Source organism: Onthophagus taurus, chromosome 3, assembly GCF_036711975.1.
Source record: "Onthophagus taurus isolate NC chromosome 3, IU_Otau_3.0, whole genome shotgun sequence".
In the NCBI taxonomy this organism is placed as follows: domain Eukaryota; kingdom Metazoa; phylum Arthropoda; class Insecta; order Coleoptera; family Scarabaeidae; genus Onthophagus; species Onthophagus taurus.
Window position 1 is genome coordinate 27,367,120 of NC_091968.1, and position 19,033 is coordinate 27,386,152.

The 19,033-nt window shown below is 34.0% G+C and overlaps 3 protein-coding genes and 1 long non-coding RNA gene across 4 annotated transcripts in view; 3 read left to right on the forward strand and 1 right to left on the reverse strand.

Annotated features, from left to right (window-relative positions):
* Window positions 1–3,633: 3,633 nt before the first annotated feature.
* Window positions 3,634–19,033, reverse strand: part of LOC139429624 (uncharacterized) — a 42,635-nt gene continuing 27,235 nt past the window's right edge. Inside the window, exons 3-4 of the long non-coding RNA XR_011640190.1 lie at window positions 4,054–4,239; window positions 3,634–3,798 (exon numbers count right to left, since the gene is read on the reverse strand). This is a non-coding gene — a long non-coding RNA (uncharacterized lncRNA). The remainder of the gene's footprint in view (window positions 3,799–4,053; window positions 4,240–19,033) is intronic.
* LOC111417749 (uncharacterized) lies at window positions 6,332–8,321 on the forward strand. The gene has a single exon (XM_071195583.1). It carries the CDS (start codon window positions 6,355–6,357, stop codon window positions 8,299–8,301), a length of 1,947 nt encoding a protein of 648 aa, XP_071051684.1. The 5' UTR covers window positions 6,332–6,354; the 3' UTR covers window positions 8,302–8,321.
* On the forward strand, window positions 8,358–9,408 carry LOC111420050 (chymotrypsin-1-like). Its single transcript, XM_023052957.2, has 2 exons — window positions 8,358–8,453; window positions 8,507–9,408. Exons 1-2 carry the CDS (start codon window positions 8,405–8,407, stop codon window positions 9,316–9,318), a joined length of 861 nt encoding a protein of 286 aa, XP_022908725.2. The 5' UTR covers window positions 8,358–8,404; the 3' UTR covers window positions 9,319–9,408.
* LOC111417751 (chymotrypsin-1-like) lies at window positions 9,427–17,020 on the forward strand. The gene is made up of 2 exons (XM_023050119.2): window positions 9,427–9,524; window positions 15,744–17,020. Exons 1-2 carry the CDS (start codon window positions 9,473–9,475, stop codon window positions 16,913–16,915), a joined length of 1,224 nt encoding a protein of 407 aa, XP_022905887.2. The 5' UTR covers window positions 9,427–9,472; the 3' UTR covers window positions 16,916–17,020.

Below are 19,033 nucleotides of genomic sequence, written 5' to 3' on the forward strand. Positions count from 1 at the left end.
ACGGAATTGTATACAACCGAGGATGATTTTGAGAGATGCCAGGAATGATAATTTATGATGATATGGATGAATAATGTTGAGGAATGTCCGCGATGATGTCAAAGATGGTCAGAAACAACATTGTATTGCTATGAAGATATTGAGAGTGTCTAGATTGCTACAAAGATGTCCACAGTGATGTTAAGGATTATTAAAGACGGAATTGTATACAACCGAGGATGATTTTGAGAGATGCCAGGAATGATAATTTATGATGAGATGGATGAATAATGTTGAGGAATGTCCGCGATGATGTCAAAGATGGTCAGAAACAACATTGTATTGCTATGAAGATATTAAGAGTGTCTAGATTAATACAAGGATGTTCACAGTGATGTTAAGGGTTATTAAAGATGGAATTGTATACAACCGAGGATGATTTTGAGAGATGACAGTAATGATAATTTATGATGAGATGGATGAATAATGTTGAGGAATGTCCGCGATGATGTCAAAGATGGTCAGAAACAACATTGTATTGCTATGAAGATATTAAGAGTGTCTAGATTAATACAAGGATGTTTACACTGATGTTAAGGGTTATTAAAAACGGAATTGTATGCAACCGAGGATGATTTTGAGTGATTCCAGGAATGATAATTTACGATGAAATGGATGAATAATGTTGAGGAATGTCCGCGATGATGTCAAAGATGATCAGAAACAACATTGTATTGCTATGAAGATATTAAGAGTGTCTAGATTAATACAAGGATGTTTACAGTGATGTTAAGGGTTATTAAAAACGGAATTGTATGCAACCGATAATGATTTTGAGTGATTTCAGGAATGATAATTTACGATGAAATGGATGAATAATGTTGAGGAATGTCCGCGATGATGTCAAAGATGGTCAGAAACAACATTGTATTGCTATGAAGATATTAAGAGTGTCTAGATTAATACAAGGATGTTTACAGTGATGTTAAGGGTTATTAAAAACGGAATTGTATGCAACCGAGGATGATTTTGAGAGATGCCAGGAATGATAATTTATGATGAGATGGATGAATAATGTTTAGGAATGTCCGCGATGATGTCAAAGATGGTCAAAAACAACATTGTATTGTTATGAAGATATTGAGAGTGTCTAGATTAATACAAGGATATTTACAGTAATGTTAAGGGTTATTAAAAACGGAATTGTATACAACAGAGGATGATTTTGAGAGATGCCAGGAATGATAATTTACGATGAGATGGATGAATAATGTTGAGGAATGTCCGCGATGATGTCAAAGATGGTCAGAAACAACATTGTATTGCTATGAAGAAATTAAGAGTGTCTAGATTAATACAAGGATGTTTACAGTGATGTTAAAAGTTATTAAAAACGGAATTGTATGCAACCGACGATGATTTTGAGAGATGCCAGGAAGGATAATTTATGATGAGATGGATGAATAATGTTGAGGAATGTCCGCGATGATGTCAAAGATGGTCAGAAACAACATTGTATTGCTATGAAGAAATTAAGAGTGTCTAGATTAATACAAGGATGTTTACAGTGATGTTAAAAGTTATTAAAAACGGAATTGTATGCAACCGACGATGATTTTGAGAGATGCTAGGAAGGATAACTTAGGATGAGATGGATGAATAATGTTGAGGAATGTCCGCGATGATGTCAAAGGTGGTCAGAAACAACATTGTGTAATATTCGGGGTGTCTAAATTGATGTAAGGATGTCCTCGATTATACCATATTAAGATGTTCAAAATTATCTTAAAGTTTAATTATTTCCCATTCAATTAAGCTAGAAAAATAGCAATAACCACGCGTAACCATAGCAACCAATTGTTTCAGATATTAAATATAATCATTGTCTTTAATAAAATATCTGAAACAATTGGTTGCCATGGTTACGTGCTGCTATTTTTCTAGCTCAAAAGAATGGGAAATGATTAGACTTTTGGGAAACACTGTATTGCTATGTGGAATGATGTTGAGAAGTATCTAGATTGATACAAAGATGTCCGCCATCATGTCAAAGGTGATCAGAAACAACATTGTGTGTTATTCGGGGTGCCTAATTGATGTAAGGATGTCCATGATTATACTATATTAAGAGATACTCAAAAACAATATTATCTTCTGCCCGGCACGATGTTGAGAGAGTACCAGAGATGATATTGAGGAATACCAGGAATGTAAGGGGTGATGTTGGGATGTGTCAAGAACAATATACAAAGATATCCGCCACAATGTCGAGGTTTATCAATGATGGCATTGTATGTTGTCCAGGACGATTTTAAAGTATTAGTGATAATGAGAGATGTCCGAGATGATGTTGAGATACATCTAAGACGATATTAGAACCTCAAATTCACGAACATCTTTCGAGAGTGTCAGAAATGATACAATGTTGTGTGTAAACATCCAAAACTATGTTAATGGGTGTAAGAGACAATATTGACAGATACCCGCAACAATGTTGCAGGCTGCTAAGGATGATATTATATGTTGTCCGAGATGGTGTTGGGTGTCTAAATGTATGTAAGGATGTCCACAATTATATCATATTAAGAAATGTTCAAAAACGCTATTATATATTGATAATACGATGTTGATGGGTACCAGAGATGATACAATGTTGGGTGTAAGCATTCAAAACTATGTTAAGGATGTCCATGATTATATCATATTAAGAAATGTTCAAAAACGCGATTATACAGGTGTTTCATGTTTTTGTAGCAGGACTTTATCAGTCGATAGATCTTTTAAAATTAGCGCAAAAACTTCATATAAACATAGATCGAATGCTTTGTTTTGAAGATACAGGGTGTTTAAGTTAAATTTTTTAATTGATTTTTATTTAATATTAGACGTGTATTTCAACCGATTCTATTCAAATTTGGTACACAGGTTTATATGAAGTTTTTGTGTTAAAGTCCTGCTACAAAAACCTGAAACACCTGTATTCTGATAATACGATGTTGATGGGCATCAGAGATGATATTAAGGATCAATGACAGTATTATATGCTGTCGAACACGATTTTGAGGGATACCAGGTATGATAACTTAGGATAATGCCATGAATAATGTTGAGGAATGTCCGCGATGATGTCAAGGGTGGTGAGAAAGAACAATTTGTGTTATCCGGGGTGTTTAAGTTGATGTAATGATATCCGCGATTATACCATATTAAGAGATATTAAAAAACAAGATTATATACTGCCCGGTACGATGTTGATAGCTATCGGGGATGATATTAAGGGACACCAAGAATGTAAATGAGGAATGTTAGGACGTGTCAAGAACGATATACGGGGATATCTACGACAATGCCGTGGTTTGTCAATAGCGGCATTGTATTTTGATCAGGACGATTTTGAGGAATTGTTGGTCATGGGCGATATCCGAGATCATGTTAAAATATATCTAAGACGATATAAGATGTTGTGCAAAAGTATCCGTAACTATGTTAATGGGTGTCAAAGACGATATTGATGCTTGCGATGAAGTTGGAGAGGTTGCTAAAGATGATATTATATGTTGTCTGGGATGATATTGGGTGTCTAAATTGATTCTCACCAACATACATATTGTAATACAGTACAAACTAACTTATCTGCCAGATAACGCTGTCTGGAAATTTATCGGTATATTGTACAACCGGCCCTAAGAGATGTTCAGAAACGAGATTATGTACTGCCGGGATACACGGGAGTTGTCAATAACGGTATGGTATACTGTTGAAGACGATTTTAAGGTATCGTTGGTAATGAAGGATGTCCGAGATGATGTTAAGATATGTCTGAAATGATATTAAGACAATATTAAGATTTCATTATTGCAAACATTTCTTGAGATTGTCAGAAACGATACAATGTTGTGTACAAAAATCCGAAACTATGTTAATGGGTGTCAAAGACGATATTGATGCTTGCGATGAAATTGGAGAGGTTGCTAAATATGACATTATATGTTGCCTGGGATGATATTGGGTGTCTAAATTGATTCTCACCAACATACATATCCATACATTGTAATACAGTACAAACTAACTTACCTGCCAGATAACGCTATCTGGAAGTTTATCGGCATATTGTACAACCGGCCCTAAGAGATGTCCAGAAACGAGATTATGTACTGCCGGGATACACGGGAGTTGTCAATAACGGCATGGTATGTTGTTGAAGACGATTTTAAGGTATCGTTGGTAATGAAGGATGTTCCAGATGATGTTAAGATATGTCTGAAATGATATTAAGACAATATTAAAATTTCATTATTGCAAACATTTTTCGAGATTGTTAGAAACGATACAATGTTGTGTACAAAAATCCGAAACTATGTTAATGGGTGTCAGAGATGATGTCGGATGTTGCCAAAGATGTTGAGAGTTTCTAAGAATAGTAATGAAGGATTTCTACCACGGTAAATGTTGCAATGTTGCGAGATGAACCAAAAAAAATTGTTAATCAGAGAAACGAAAGTTTCCAATTTATCAATACAGTCCTCGTTCTCATTATATTTGAAACTCAACCATTGAATGATGAGTTGCTGGTTATCTATATTAGGTGTAAAAGCGATACAACGCTGTTCATAAAGTCTGTTAAGAATTGTAAAACTTAGTCTTCATTTTATTTTTTTTACATTCATAGCATCAATCTCTTACCCCTCTAAGGCCCACTACTACCACTCATAGTTAAAGTCTCTGATAGCGTTATCTATCGGATAGCTTAAAAATTGGTTACTACCACTGTATTTATCTTATAGATACCGCTATCCAAAAGATAACTTTTGAAATATCTGTAACCCGTGGATTGGGTGTGGGATAAGTTGCTATCTAAGGGATAACTGCGGATACCTAACCTCAAATAGAATTTATGCTGACGTATAAAATTCGAGCGTAAAAAAACTATTAACAATTAACATTAGATAAAATCATTATGGATAATTTCTTCGACATTGGAGATGGAGAACAAATTTTTGAAGAAATCAACGAATTATTTCCTATAAGAAGCGAAAGGATAATAAGGAGTAGAGTTGACCATTTAAATATTCATTCAGATGTTGAATTTGTGACGAGATTTCGTCTCTCGAAAAAAAGTTTTCATCACCTTTTGAATCAAATAGAAGATGTAATAAAACCTCCATCCATGATGTAAGCAATTTGTTGATTGCTATTATTTAATGTAAAATTCATCAAAATTTTAGTAATAATGCTGTACCTCCTTCAAACCGTTTGTTGCTAACACTTCGGTTTTATGTAAAAAGTAACATGTTGCTATCCATAGCAGATTTTGCAGGAGTGAGTGTACAATTGGCATCTTCAGTCGTATAATACGAGATATACATAGTTTTTGCTTTCCTTGCCATGTAACTGCATCACTTTTTTTCTTTTCTATTACATTTTTATGTTTGATAACGAATTCAAGAAGATGTTCGCATTCCTCTTTGATGAAATTGGTGGTTCGTTGCCTTTTCTCAGTTTCCAAATTTTAATTTTAAGATTTGAACAGGTTAGAATATCTTCAAAATACCTAATAGTAGGTCTTTTGACCTACATAGTACTGTTAGTTTAACATAATAGACCAAAAAATCCCTAGATTCCTTGGCTATCTCAAGGATTTCTTAACTATGAGATAAATGGAGGTGGTAGTACGCACGACCCTGTTATCTACGAGATAAATTGTATCTTATAGATAGCTTAACTGACAGATAGCATTGGTTTGGTAGTAACGGGCCTAAGACCCACTTTTACCACCTCTTGATAAATTTATCCGATAGATAATTACCATGGTTACAGCGGTTTTAAGCGCTCTCATTGGCTAAGGTCCATTACTACCATCTTTTAGTTAAATTTATCTTATAGATAAACCCATCTACTAGCCAATCAGAGCGCGTAAAATAGCCGTAACCTTGGTAATAATCCCTTAGATAGCTTAACCAGAAGATGGTAGTAACGAGCCTTAGGTCCATTACTACCATCTTTTAGTTAAATTTATCTTATAGATAAACTCATCTACTAGCCAATTAGAACGCGTAAAATAACCGTAACCGTGGTAATAATCCCTTAGATAGCTTAACCAGAAGAGGTAGTAACGAGCTTTAGAGCGCCAATTTATCTATCGGTTAAATTTATCAAGAGGTGGTAAAAGTGGGCCTAAAAGACTAAAAAATCTAACAAAAGCAGAATAAGATTCTACACAAATTTGAGTTTTTAATGTTACAAAAAATATTCGTTTTTACATATTTTAAAATTAAGAAAAAAAAAACAAAACAATTTTATATTTTTAACGTGGGTTGACGATAAAAATTAAAACCGTTTCAAAAACTCGAACATCCTTTTTCTCAACACACTACAATGAAAAACCTCAATATAGGAGGTAAATTGGTGATTCTTTTAGTTTTATTTTATGAAGTGGAAAATAATATTTATCAAAACGATCGAAATCATGAAAATGACCCAAATTACGATTATAATCCAGGAAATAATGTTGATCAGAACTATGACAATCAAGAAAATTCTAACAAAAGCAATTATAGCGAAGAAAATCCTAATCTAAGTGATTACAACGAAGAAAATCTTAATTTGAGTGATTACAAGAAAGAAAATTTATATGAAAGTGACAGCAACGAAGAAAATTCTATTGAAAGCGATTATAACGAAGAAAATTTTAATGAAGAAAGCGATTACGGCAAAGAAAATCCAAATGTGAGTGATTACAACGAAGAAAATTCTAATGAAAGCGATTATGGCAAAGAAAATCCTAATGTGAGTGATTACAACGAAGAAAATTCTAATGAAAGCGATTATGGCAAAGAAAATCCTAATGTGAGTGATTACAACGAAGAAAATTCTAATGAAAGCGATTATGGCAAAGAAAATCCAAATGTGAGTGATTACAACGAAGAAAATTCTAATGAAATCGATTATGGCAAAGAAAATCCTAATGTGAGTGATTACAACGAAGAAAATTCTAATAAAATCGATTTTGGCAAAGAAAATCCAAATGTAAGTGATTACAACGAAGAAAATTCTAATGAAAGCGATTATGGCAAAGAAAATCCTAATGTGAGTGATTACAACGATGAAAATTCTTATGAAAGTGACAATGACGAAGAAAATTTTAATGAAAACAATATCAACCAAGAAAATTCTTATGAAGGTGATTACGGCAAAGAAAATCCTAACGTGAGCGATTACAATGAAGAAAATTTTAATGAAGAAAGCGATTACGGCAAAGAAAATCCAAATGTGAGTGATTACAACGAAGAAAATTCTAATGAAAGCGATTATGGCAAAGAAAATCCTAATGTGAGTGATTACAACGAAGAAAATTCTTATGAAAGTGACAACAATGAAGAAAATTCTAATGAAAGCGATTACGGCAAAGAAAATCCAAATGTGAGTGATTACAACGAAGAAAATTTTAATGAAATCGATTATGGCAAAGAAAATCCTGAAAATTCTTATGAAAGTGACAACAACGAAGAAAATATCAACCAAGAAAATTCTTATGAAGGTGATTACGACGAAGAAAATGCTTATGAAAATAATTACAACAATGAAAACTCTGATGAATATGAAACTGAAGAAATTAATTATTATCCATTTATAGCAAGTATACGATTAGGAGCCCTTCATTATTGTTCGGGTTCAATAATTACCCCAATGTTTATTTTAACCTCAGCGTTTTGTTGTTATGCAAACGATGGGAAATTGTTGCCAAAGCATCAAATGCTGGTTTACGTTGGTAGTATGTCATTAAAAAATTCGCAAGTTTACCCAATTTATGAAATCCACATCCATCCATCTTACAACCTTTTGGATCAACAAGGAAACGTGGCTTTATTACAAATGGATATTCCGATTCCCCCACTAGAATCATCAAAATCGATCATATTAAATCAAAATTATTACAACGTCGATTTGTTTAAGATTGAACCGGTCGCGATTGGTTGGAGTACGATAAGTCCTAAAGGAAAATTTTCCACGCAGGAAATTTCTGATGATTTAGCCGCGATTTCTTTAGCTTCTGTTAGTTCGACGGTTTGTAGCGTGGTTTATAATAGGATTTATCCGGAGGAATTTTGTATGATCGATGAGAAATTTCGCGAAAACTTTTATGGTTGTGCCTTAGATTTTGGGGCGCCTTTATTTATGCAAAGTAATGGAAAATATATTCTAATCGGAATCGCTTCTTACATTAGCGATTGCAAAACGCAAATTCCGACTGTTTTTACAAGAATTTCAACTAATTATCCGTGGATTAAGTCAACGATTGATTTGGCAAGAAAAAATTTATAAAAAAATCCTTGTAATAAAAAAACAGAAAAATCTTTATCGTTTTTATTCCATCCTACGTCATAATTAAAATGAATGGTGATAACTTTTTATAATCGCACTCGAAATGTACTCAAAACGATTTTTTTATTTTATTTTTATTTTTTCGTGCATGGGTAAGTTTTTGATTTTGAAATGAATGTTTTTATTTCGAATTTTTTTGATTTAGTTTTTCGATCGGATCAGAAAAAATTAACTCGAATGGTCGGCGGGCAATTAGTTAAAGAAAATGAGTATCCTTTCGTGGCAAGTATCCAGCACGATAACAAACACATTTGCACCGGTTCTATAATTGGTTCAAAAGCAATTTTAACAGCGGCGAGCTGCTTTTATTTGAACGATACTACCAAAATTTCGACGTATACGCTTATGGTTTCCGGAGGAAGCTCGTTTTGGAGGTACGGAGATAAATACGAAGTTGATAGATTAATTATTCATCCTCAATTTGATTATGAAACTAAAATTAACGATATAGCAATTATAAAAATTTCAAAAACAATTTCGCTGATTTCTTCGGTTATTATTAAACTTTTATCGACCCAAATTCCTGATAATCAAACAGTTGTGGATGGTTTAACTTTCGGTTGGGGACATTCCATATATTCCGGACATTCAATAGAATCGCCATCAGAACAATTAAATTCTTTAAAAACAAAAACTGTCCCAGCGAGAGTTTGTTTATTAGAATACCAAACTTTTGGGGAAAACCAAATTTGTTTGGCAAGTACAGAGGGTAAAGGGATATGCCACGGTGATGTTGGGGGGCCCTTAATTATCCAACCATCAGCAATTTTTTTACAAATCGGTATTAGTTCTTATGGTGGCGCTTGTAATTCAACCAAACCTGAAGTATATACGAGAATATCATCTTATCATGATTGGATCGATATCGTTCTTAAAAAAGGATTAGATAACAGCGAAGAAATTAAACTACCAACACAAGATAAAAAGAAAAAAAGGCGAAAAAATAACAAATACTAAATATAAACACCTAAAATATGTTATCAAAAATTAATTTAAAAATATCGTATAATTGTTGATATATTATGTTGTTATAAATGTTATCTTTTGCAATAAATGAACACGTGGGTGTTGAAGAGGGGCTATTATTTCATTAAAACAGTGTTTTGTAACAATGAAAATCTTCAATTTGTTGTTAATCTTTGTTCTTTGTACAATAATTCCTGGTAAGATTCATTCGTTTTTATATCAATAGTACGATTAGGGTTTTTAAAATTAAGCCGAGGCATTAGAATTGAAACCATATTCCCATAAAGCTAAGCCAAAGTCGCTTGCGGCCGAGTTAACACCATAATGACAAAATATTATATAATGTACACCTTCTCTATAAAGTTAAGCCGAGGTCGCTTGCGGCCGAGGCACTAGAGTTTACACCATATTGACATAATTTGATACAATATACACCATCACTATAAAGTTAAGGCGAGGTCGCTTGCAACCGAGGCATTAAGGTTAACACCATAACGACAAAATATTATACAATGTACACCTTCTCTATAAAGTTAAGCCGAGGTCGCTTGCGGCCGAGGCATTAAAATTAAACGATATTGATGCAATATTATACAACACACACATTTCCTATAAAGCTAAGTCGAGGCAGCTTGCAGCCGACGCATTAAGATTAACACCATAATGACACAATATTATACAGAGTGAGTTATTATTAGTGATAGTAAACTATCACTATGTTTGAAAAACAAAAAAATATTTTATACAAAAGTTGTTTGACTCATCACTTTCTATTACGTCAAATTATTTTCACTTATACAGGATGTTCCATTTAAGCGTAACGGAGAGTACGTAAATTTATTTAAATGGAACACCCTGTATATTTTATCATATGAATACAATTAAATTTGTTTATATAACCGTGTATGTTACCAATACCCAGCGTTTATAGTTCGTGAGATATTCAATTGTTCTTCCAAAATGTGCCCATTACAGGATTTTTTTAAAAACGATGTAAAAACGACATTTTTTCCGAATTTACCTTGAAACTACCTCAGACAGTAGTCAAAGCCAGTAGATAGATCATAATGTTCAAAGATATTAGATACACTATACAGGTTGTTTAAAAAGCTCGGTTACTTTTGATGTTTTTTAAATGGAACATCCTATATATTGCGTGCTTGTTGAATTACTCATCAAGTTCCCTTTAATTAATGATAAGTATGTCATATATCTAACTTTAATAGTTTTCCTGATATTTAGAATTTAAAGAAAAAGGTGTAATAAAATGTCATTATTGTACTTAAAAAAGTGACAGAATGTAATATATTCTGTTCTTTTTCTATCACTTTTTTTTTGTTTTTCTGTCATTTGTAAATCAGTAATATTATATTAAAATACAATTAAAAAAAAACTTTAATAAATAAATAATCAAAACGTGATAAAAATACAAAAAATACTATTAAATGGCAGAACAATAAATCCCTTTTTTAATTACTAAAATATTTGAAGGAAATGCAGCAACAAACTATAAACAATTACTAGACGTTGCTCAATAAGTAGATATTAATTTAATTAATATTTAGAAGTTGTTCAAAATGCCGCCCATTTTCTCTTCTATAAGCATTAATGCGCTGTCTAAAAGATTTTGAGGTATTTCTTAACATGTGCAACTTATTTACTCTAAAGTCATAAATTATATGGCAGAACAATTGCAATGTAACATGCTTTTTAAATCTCATAAAGTACCAAGTCGCATTAAAATCTGGTATATGACAACAAAATCATTTTACATTATAAAATATTAATCAAATAATAAAAAGAAAAACAAAAAAAAATAGACAGAATAATAATATTAAGTACAATAACGCATATTTTATTATACATTATTCTTTAAATTGTAAATATATCATTAATTAAAGGTAACTTGATGGGCAATTCAATCAGCACATAATATACAGGTGGTTCCATTTCAAAAACTTATGAAAAAGTCATTTGAAAAACATCAAAAGTAACTAAGCTTTATGAACACGCTGTATAACATATCTAATATCTTTGGATACTATCATTTATCTACTGGCTTTGACTATTATCTGACATAGTTTCAAAGCAAAATTACAAAAAAATGTCGTTTTTACATCGTTTTTAAAAAGATTCTGCAGTGGACACATTTTGGAAAAATAATTGAATATCTCAGGAACTAAGAACGCTATGATTTAGTAATATATACGGTTGTATAATAGTATATTATTCAACAAGCGTATAATGGCGGCTGTTACCCACGAAGATGAAGTTGCGACACAAGCGAGTGAAGCGAACGAGTGTTGTAATCTGAGTGGGTAACATCCATTACACGCAAGTTGAATACTATACTTTATCTACAACTACTTAATTTTGAAAAAAAAATCAAAAAAAAGGAAAAAAAATAAACTTGACAGACATTTCAGACATAACCTCAATATAAGAAAGCTGTCATTTCTGTTAAAATTTAATTTTTTGATTAGTAGGCCGTGTCAGAACTGTGAAATAATGGCTTCATTATTCAACACTTTGTCAGTCATGAGTAATAGGTGTCATTACCCATCAAAAATCAAATGTATAACGAATAGATAATTCAATAGTTGTAGATAATACTATATTATTCAACAAGCGTATAATCTGAGCGATAAATCTGAGTGGGTAACATCCATTATACGCAAGTTGAATACTATACTTTATCTACAACTATTTAATTTTGAAAAGAAAATCAAAAAATAGGAAAAAAAATAAACTTGACAGACATTTCAGACATAACCTCAATATAAGAAAGCTGTCATTTCTGTTAATATTTTATTTTTTGTTTAGTAGGCCGTGTCAGAACTGTGGAATAATGGCTTCATTATTCAACACTTTGTCAGTCATGGGTAATGCGTGTCATTACTCGTCAAAAATCAATTGTATAACGAATAGATAATTCAATAGTTGTAGATAAACAAATTTAATGCTATTCATAATATGATAAAATATACAGTGTTCCATTTAAAAAAATCTACATACTTTCCGGTACGCCTAAATGGAACATCCTGTATGAGTGAAAATAATTTTACGTAATAGAAAGTGGTGAGTTAAACAACTTTTGTATAAAACATTTTTTTTCTTTCTCAAACGGTTTAACAACTATCGTCCACCGGGATATTAATAACTCACCCTGTATAATATACATCTTCTCTATAAACTTAAGTCGAGGTTGCTTTCGGCCGAGGTATTAAAGTTAACACAATAATGTCACAATATACACCTTCTCTATAACGTTAATCCGAGGACGCTTGCGGCTGAGGCATTAGAGTTAATACCATTTTGGAACCTCGGCTATTATTTAATATTGTATCTCTTTGAAGTAAATTGTAATGCCTCGCCCGCAAGCGACCTCGGCTTATGTTTATAGGAAACGTGTGTGTTGTATAATATCGTATCGATAAGGTTCCAACTTTAATGCCTCGGCCGCAAGCGACCTCGGCTTAACTTTATTCGAAAGGTATACATTACATTACATTACATTACATAGAATACATATCGGGTAGGCGGACCAACCAACCTTGCACCGCGACCCTAAGGATCTATTGTACCCCGATAGATATCATTATCAAATTTCACCGTGCAGTCCAATGCTCTTAACGAACATTAATACCTTGCCCGGCGAAAGGTCATTCAGATCTTTTGAGGAGATAAACTGCAACCCAAAAATCGAGAATCTGATACGGTTAACGGCAGGGCAGTGGCATAAAACATGCTCAACCGTCTCTGCTTCCTCCGCACATAGTCGGCATTCAACATCGTCGGCTAAACCCAACAAGTTGAGGTGTGCTTTTAATCGGCAGTGCCCAGTAAAAACACCCATTAGAACTTTTATGCTACTAAGGGCAAGTCCCAAAATATTCCCGGGTTTGACAGTGGCGATGTTGATAAACACCTTAGCATGTCTCATTCCAGGAGAACTGGTCCACAGTAGGCGAAGTCTCTCTTCAGCCCACAGTCCAATCCTATATTTGGCCATCGCAAATGATACACCAACTGCTGGTTCCGGTCCCACAAACGCTTCAGCGCTGCCATCTCGTGCTAGCTTATCTGCCGCTTCATTGCCAGCAACACCAGAGTGACCCGGGACCCAGATCAGAGAGACTCTGTTATCACAACTCAGTGTGTTTAATGTTCTCTTACAATCATTAACCAGAGCCGACACCGTTTTCACGGCTTGCAGCGCCTGGAGAGCGGCTTGACTGTCTGAGAAGATTCGTACTGTCATGTTCTTCACCCCTCTTTCAAGAAGGATTTTAGCACCCATGTCAATAGCAAATACTTCCGCCTGGAATACAGTACAGTACGTACCCAGGCTGTAGGCTTGCTTAATTCGAGGTGTCTGGCAGTATACTCCTGCTCCTACCCCTTCAGGCGTTTTTGATCCATCTGTGTACAAGCAAATGTCTGTCCGAACCAGAGAATTTTCATTTTCGATCCAGGACTGCCGCTCAGGCAGTACAATCTGGTATCGAGCATTAATCACTGATAGTGATACCGCCAAATCTGACGGCATTGATAGCACAGTATCAGTGCTTATAATGTCTTCCGCAGCCTATTGGTAGGACATGTCGGAACAGTTTTGAGCATATTGCTTAAATCTGTAAATGGTTGTTCTAGCCACTTTCTCTATATGCAAATGCAGAGGAGATAGGCCAAGCAGAACCTCCATTGCTAGAGTTGGCGTTGTGCCTGTCGCACCAGAGATTGCCAATCCAGCTACTCGTTGAATTCGTGAAAGTTTACTGATAGCTGAAGTCTGTCGGACTTTCCTATACCAGGCTGCTGCTCCGTATGTGATCATAGGTCTAACCACAGTCACATAGAGCCAGTACAGTCTTTCAGGGGTAAGACCCCAACTTTTTCCACAAAGACTACGACAAGTCCACAAGGATAGTCTAGCTTTGTGCAAAACTCCCTCCAAATGTCCATTCCATGACAGGGTTTTGTCTAGGATTACTCCTAGATATTTGACTTCCTTTGAGAAAGGAATTTCTTCACCTTGGATAGTTGGGCGGATTAGTCCATTCAACTTTCGCTTCCTGGTGAAGGGCACAACAATTGTCTTTTGCGGGTTTATTGAGAGATTCTCTCCCTTACACCAAGCGCAAATGGTATCTAGGGTCACCTGGAGGACTTTAGATATCCTCGGCAAACAGGTTCCTTTGACCATAACGACAATGTCATCAACATAAGCTTGTATTTCCACACCAACGGCTTCGACTATCGCAATCAGATCGTCAACTAGGAGGGACCAAACCAGGGGAGATAACACCCCTCCCTGCGGGCAGCCACCTCCCGGCCTGAAGCGTATCGTATCACCGTGGAGTGAAGTAGAAACTATTCTACTATCTAGCATATTGCGGATCCAACCCGCTATAGTTGCTTCCACTCCCCTGTCAAGGGCGGCTCTTTCAAGAGATTGTGGTATTGCGTTGTTGAACGCTCCCTCTATATCCAGAAACGCACAAACCAAGATTTCTTTATCCTGCAGCGTCCTGGATACTCTACCAACTAAGTTGTGTAGAGCCAATTCTGCTGATTTTCCCGCTTGATAAGCATACTGGTGGCGACTCAGTGGACCAGATACCAATGGCACCGTACGGATATACCGTTCCAGAACTTTTTCAAGGGTTTTCAGCAGAAATGACGTTAGGCTGATGGGTCGAAAGGCATTAGGAGTAGGGACCGAACGGCCCGCTTTGGGTAAGATACCCGTACCTTAGTCCATTCTGCCGGCACATATTTCCAGGCGACACTCGCTCTGAAAATTTTTACCAAAATTGGCAACAACAAAGACCTCCCCTGCTGTAACAAAGCAGGAAAGATATTGTCTTCTCCAGGCGATTTGAACGGCTTAAACGTTTGAATTGCCTGGTCCACGGATGTGTAAGTAACGACTTTTCTAGCCACACTCCAATCCGTATTTGAGGGGCGCTTTGCCATGCAGGAATAGCCCGCTGTGGCATTATCGGCCCTCATCATCAGGCTTCCTGGGAAGTGAGTCTGCATGAGAAGCTCCAACGAGGCTCTGCTAGAGTCCGTAAAACGAAAGGTATATGTTGTACTATGTTATATCAATATTGTGTCAACTCTAGTGCCTCGGCCGCAAGCGACCTCGGCTTAATTTTATTCGTAAGGTTTATGTTGTACTATATTATATCAATATTGTGTCAACTCTAATAGATCGGTCGCTAACGACCGCGGCTGTTATTTAATATTGCATCTATTTGGTATAAATAGTAGCGCCTCGCTCGCAAGTGACCTTGGGTTAACTTTATGGGAATGATATATGCTGTATAATTTTGTGTTATTATAATATGAAAATTTTCAATGATTAAATATAATACACATAAAATATAAATGTTTTCTTTTTATTATAGAAAGTCACGAAAAATTAAAGAGGAATAATGGAAAATCCATCCAAAAACAAATTTCAAACTCAACAATCGAAGAAAACGAGAAGACACAAAGAAAAATAAACGAATCTAAAACAGATACGAATATAACAAATTCCAAGAAAGTTATTGGTAAATCGAAAGGTAAAATTAAAAAGCAAGCCGGAAAGAGTGTATTAAAAGATAAAAAACATATTTACAAATCGTCACCGAGAAAAAATCAAGGGAAAAGCTCAAAAAAAAAGATGCAACCTAAGTCAATGAATAGCACGAAAAATCAAGAAAAAAATCAAATACCAAAATCAGCATCAAAGAAATTACACCAACCCAAACAAAATCAACCTTCTAAATTACGCCAGAAGAAAACCGTTTCAAAATCAAATAAAAAAACTAAATCCAAAAAGAATTTAGCAAAATCAAATTTACGATCGAAATTACCAAATAAATCTAAACCACAAGGGATAATGATAACGGAATCGGTTTTATTGCCATCGTTAGCGAGTATAACTTATATTGGAATTCATATTTGTTCGGGAACGATCTTAACAGATCGATTTATTTTAACGGTGGCTCATTGCGCTTACGATGGTCTTCATGAAATCCTCCCAAAAGAAAACATGAAAATAGTCCTTGGGAAAACCTCCACTGAAAACGGAACAATTTATGATATTCAAGGTTTAATAATTCATGAAAATTTTGATAACCTCACTTACGCCAACGATATTGGTTTAATAAGAACGTTAAATTCGATTATTTTTGGTAAAAATGTTGCGCCTATGGTGTTAAGAAAAAAAGCTGTTATAGATAAAAGTTTTAATGATAACGCAACGGTTTCTTGGTTTGGATTTAATACATCTGAAATGAATTCGAGCGATGAAACTTTTCTTATAGCTAATGTTCGTTCGATTCCAATCGATGTGTGTAGAAACACGTTTGTCGCGGTCAGTTTAAGACATATTTGTATGAGTAGTGTTGCGACTGATGGTAATTGTAATGAAGATTCAGGGGGGCCGTTAGTTATTGGAAGTTATGGTAAAATTGAACAAATTGGAATTTTATCTTTCAGTATAAATTGCGGAATTAATAAACCCGAAGTTTATACAAGAATTTCTTGGTATTTTGAATGGATAAAAAAAGTTATGGAGAGAGTGAAATAAATCCAAAAATATTAACGCCAATTTATTTTATTATTAATTATAAAAAGTGTATAAAATGTTAAGTAAAAGAATAAATAAAACGTTGAAATCTTTCTAGCGCCACCATTACGTCTATGTAAAGGTTGAATCGTCGGAATCCGATGATTAACATTAACTAAAAACGCGTATTTAGCATCTTTACATTTACTTAAATTCCACAAAACTATTCCCATTAAATGAGATTGATAAACTCCAATTGCTCCGAAAACATTCTTACAATTACTATTATTAACCATCCAATTATTAACGCAAATGTAGTCGTCACTTTTATTTAAATCTACACCTTGTTTATCAAACAAATCTCGACACATTTCTCTTTCAGAATAAACCACGTGGCCACAAATCAAATTAAAAATTGTCGCATCTATTTTCGTTACATTCAAACTTGTCGTTATATTTAAATCTTTATTTTTCACTCTCAACGTTCTTTTATTCAAAATCGGTACAAATCCCAAAACGTCGATAAAAACGGACTCTTTTCTTTTGGCGATTTGAAGGAACTCGATATCGTTCATAATCGGCAATGATTTCGTCTTTAACGTCATCCTTAACGTTAACTCTAACAAGCATATCTCGAGTTTGTTCATTTCGACTTGGTTTTTTAACCGGACATCTGAAACGTGTTCGATTTCTTGTTCCCAATTCGACATTTTCAAATCGAAACCGGCGAAAACGGTGATGTTTATCGCGTTTTCGCAACAATATCCCGCTGTTATTATGTAATCGGTACTCATTATCGCTCCGGTACAATATCTGGTGGTGATATTTGTTGTTGTTACAACCAAAGTTGTTGATGCCAAATGTTCAGCGTCGCAACCGGTATATTCTTTGTGGTATTCGGCGGATTCTTTAGAAAACGTTGATAAAATAATAAAAATTAATGTCAATTTCATGACGTTTATGACATTAATTAAAAAATTAATAAAATTAAAAGTTAAAAAGAATAATAGTAAATTAATGATGGATGTGGCGCCATCTGTTAAAATATATTAACGCTAAAATAAGTTATTTAATGAATTAAATTAATTTATACAAAAATTGTTTAATATTTTATTTGCCATAATAGGATTGCATTCAATTGTTTTTAATACAGAAAACAAATGAGTAACGAATAACACTTAAATTTTTTTAAATGGCAATGTTGGGCAATATTAGGCTCATTTGATAGAGCTTACTTTTGTCTTTACAATGACGTAAAATTTTTGTACCGTTACATCAGACAATTTTTGAAAAAAATGTAAAAACTGTTTATTAAGAAAATTTACCCAATAACATTAATCTAGATATCCGAGAAAATTCAAATAAATCTAAAAAATAGTATATTAAAAAACTAGTTTCGTAAGAAATCGCTACTTTTTGTAATTCGCGTTTTTATCGTTTTTTTTTAACAAAAATAAAATACATTTTGACAATGTAGGGAAATAGGTATGTAGCAGTTGGTAACACAGTAACACTTGAAAACAGAAAATATATTCACCTGAAAAAAATGTTTCATGTACAGTTCCCAAAATAAGAGACATTATTCAGAATTCAATGTCCTCATCATTGTGCACCTTGTATTCGATGCTAAGAACGTATTTAAATATCCATAGACAAACATTGTCACATTGACAACTAGAAAGATTAATGACCGAATGTCACCAACTTGAACTGGTTCCATAAAATGTTACTAAAATCTTATTACAGCATCGGATGTTGTAAGCAATCTCATTACAGCACCCGTTTGAGTACTGTAATAGCTTTCATTACCGTCGCGAATTACAAAAAACTCTTTACGTCATCGTAAAGCCATTTAAAGAGCTTTAAACATTATTCGTTGCTCATTTGTTTTCTGAAATAAAAACAATTGAATGCCGTCTTATTATGGCAAATAAAATATTAAACAACTTTTGTATAAAATGTTTTTTTATAAAGTTGATATCTACCAAGATATACAGTGTCCGCCAAAAAATCGGAAACACCCGTTTTTTTCTGTTCCATTGCATCTACATTTCTGAAATTTAGTTTGTATGGGAGGTTCATATCGATCTTTCGATCTAAAATATGTTCGAAATGGCTGCCACTTTCAGTCTACGAAGT

Bases quoted from the DNA above. Each gene is read 5' to 3' on its own strand.
- LOC111417751 (XM_023050119.2), top strand. From the start codon at position 9,473: ATGAAAATCTTCAATTTGTTGTTAATCTTTGTTCTTTGTACAATAATT. The intron at 9,525-15,743 runs GTAAGATTCATT...TTTTTATTATAG, and splicing joins TCTTTGTACAATAATTCCTG to AAAGTCACGAAAAATTAAAG.
- LOC111420050 (XM_023052957.2), top strand. From the start codon at position 8,405: ATGTACTCAAAACGATTTTTTTATTTTATTTTTATTTTTTCGTGCATG. The intron at 8,454-8,506 runs GTAAGTTTTTGA...TTTTTGATTTAG, and splicing joins TTTTATTTTTTCGTGCATGG to TTTTTCGATCGGATCAGAAA.
- LOC111417749 (XM_071195583.1), top strand. From the start codon at position 6,355: ATGAAAAACCTCAATATAGGAGGTAAATTGGTGATTCTTTTAGTTTTA.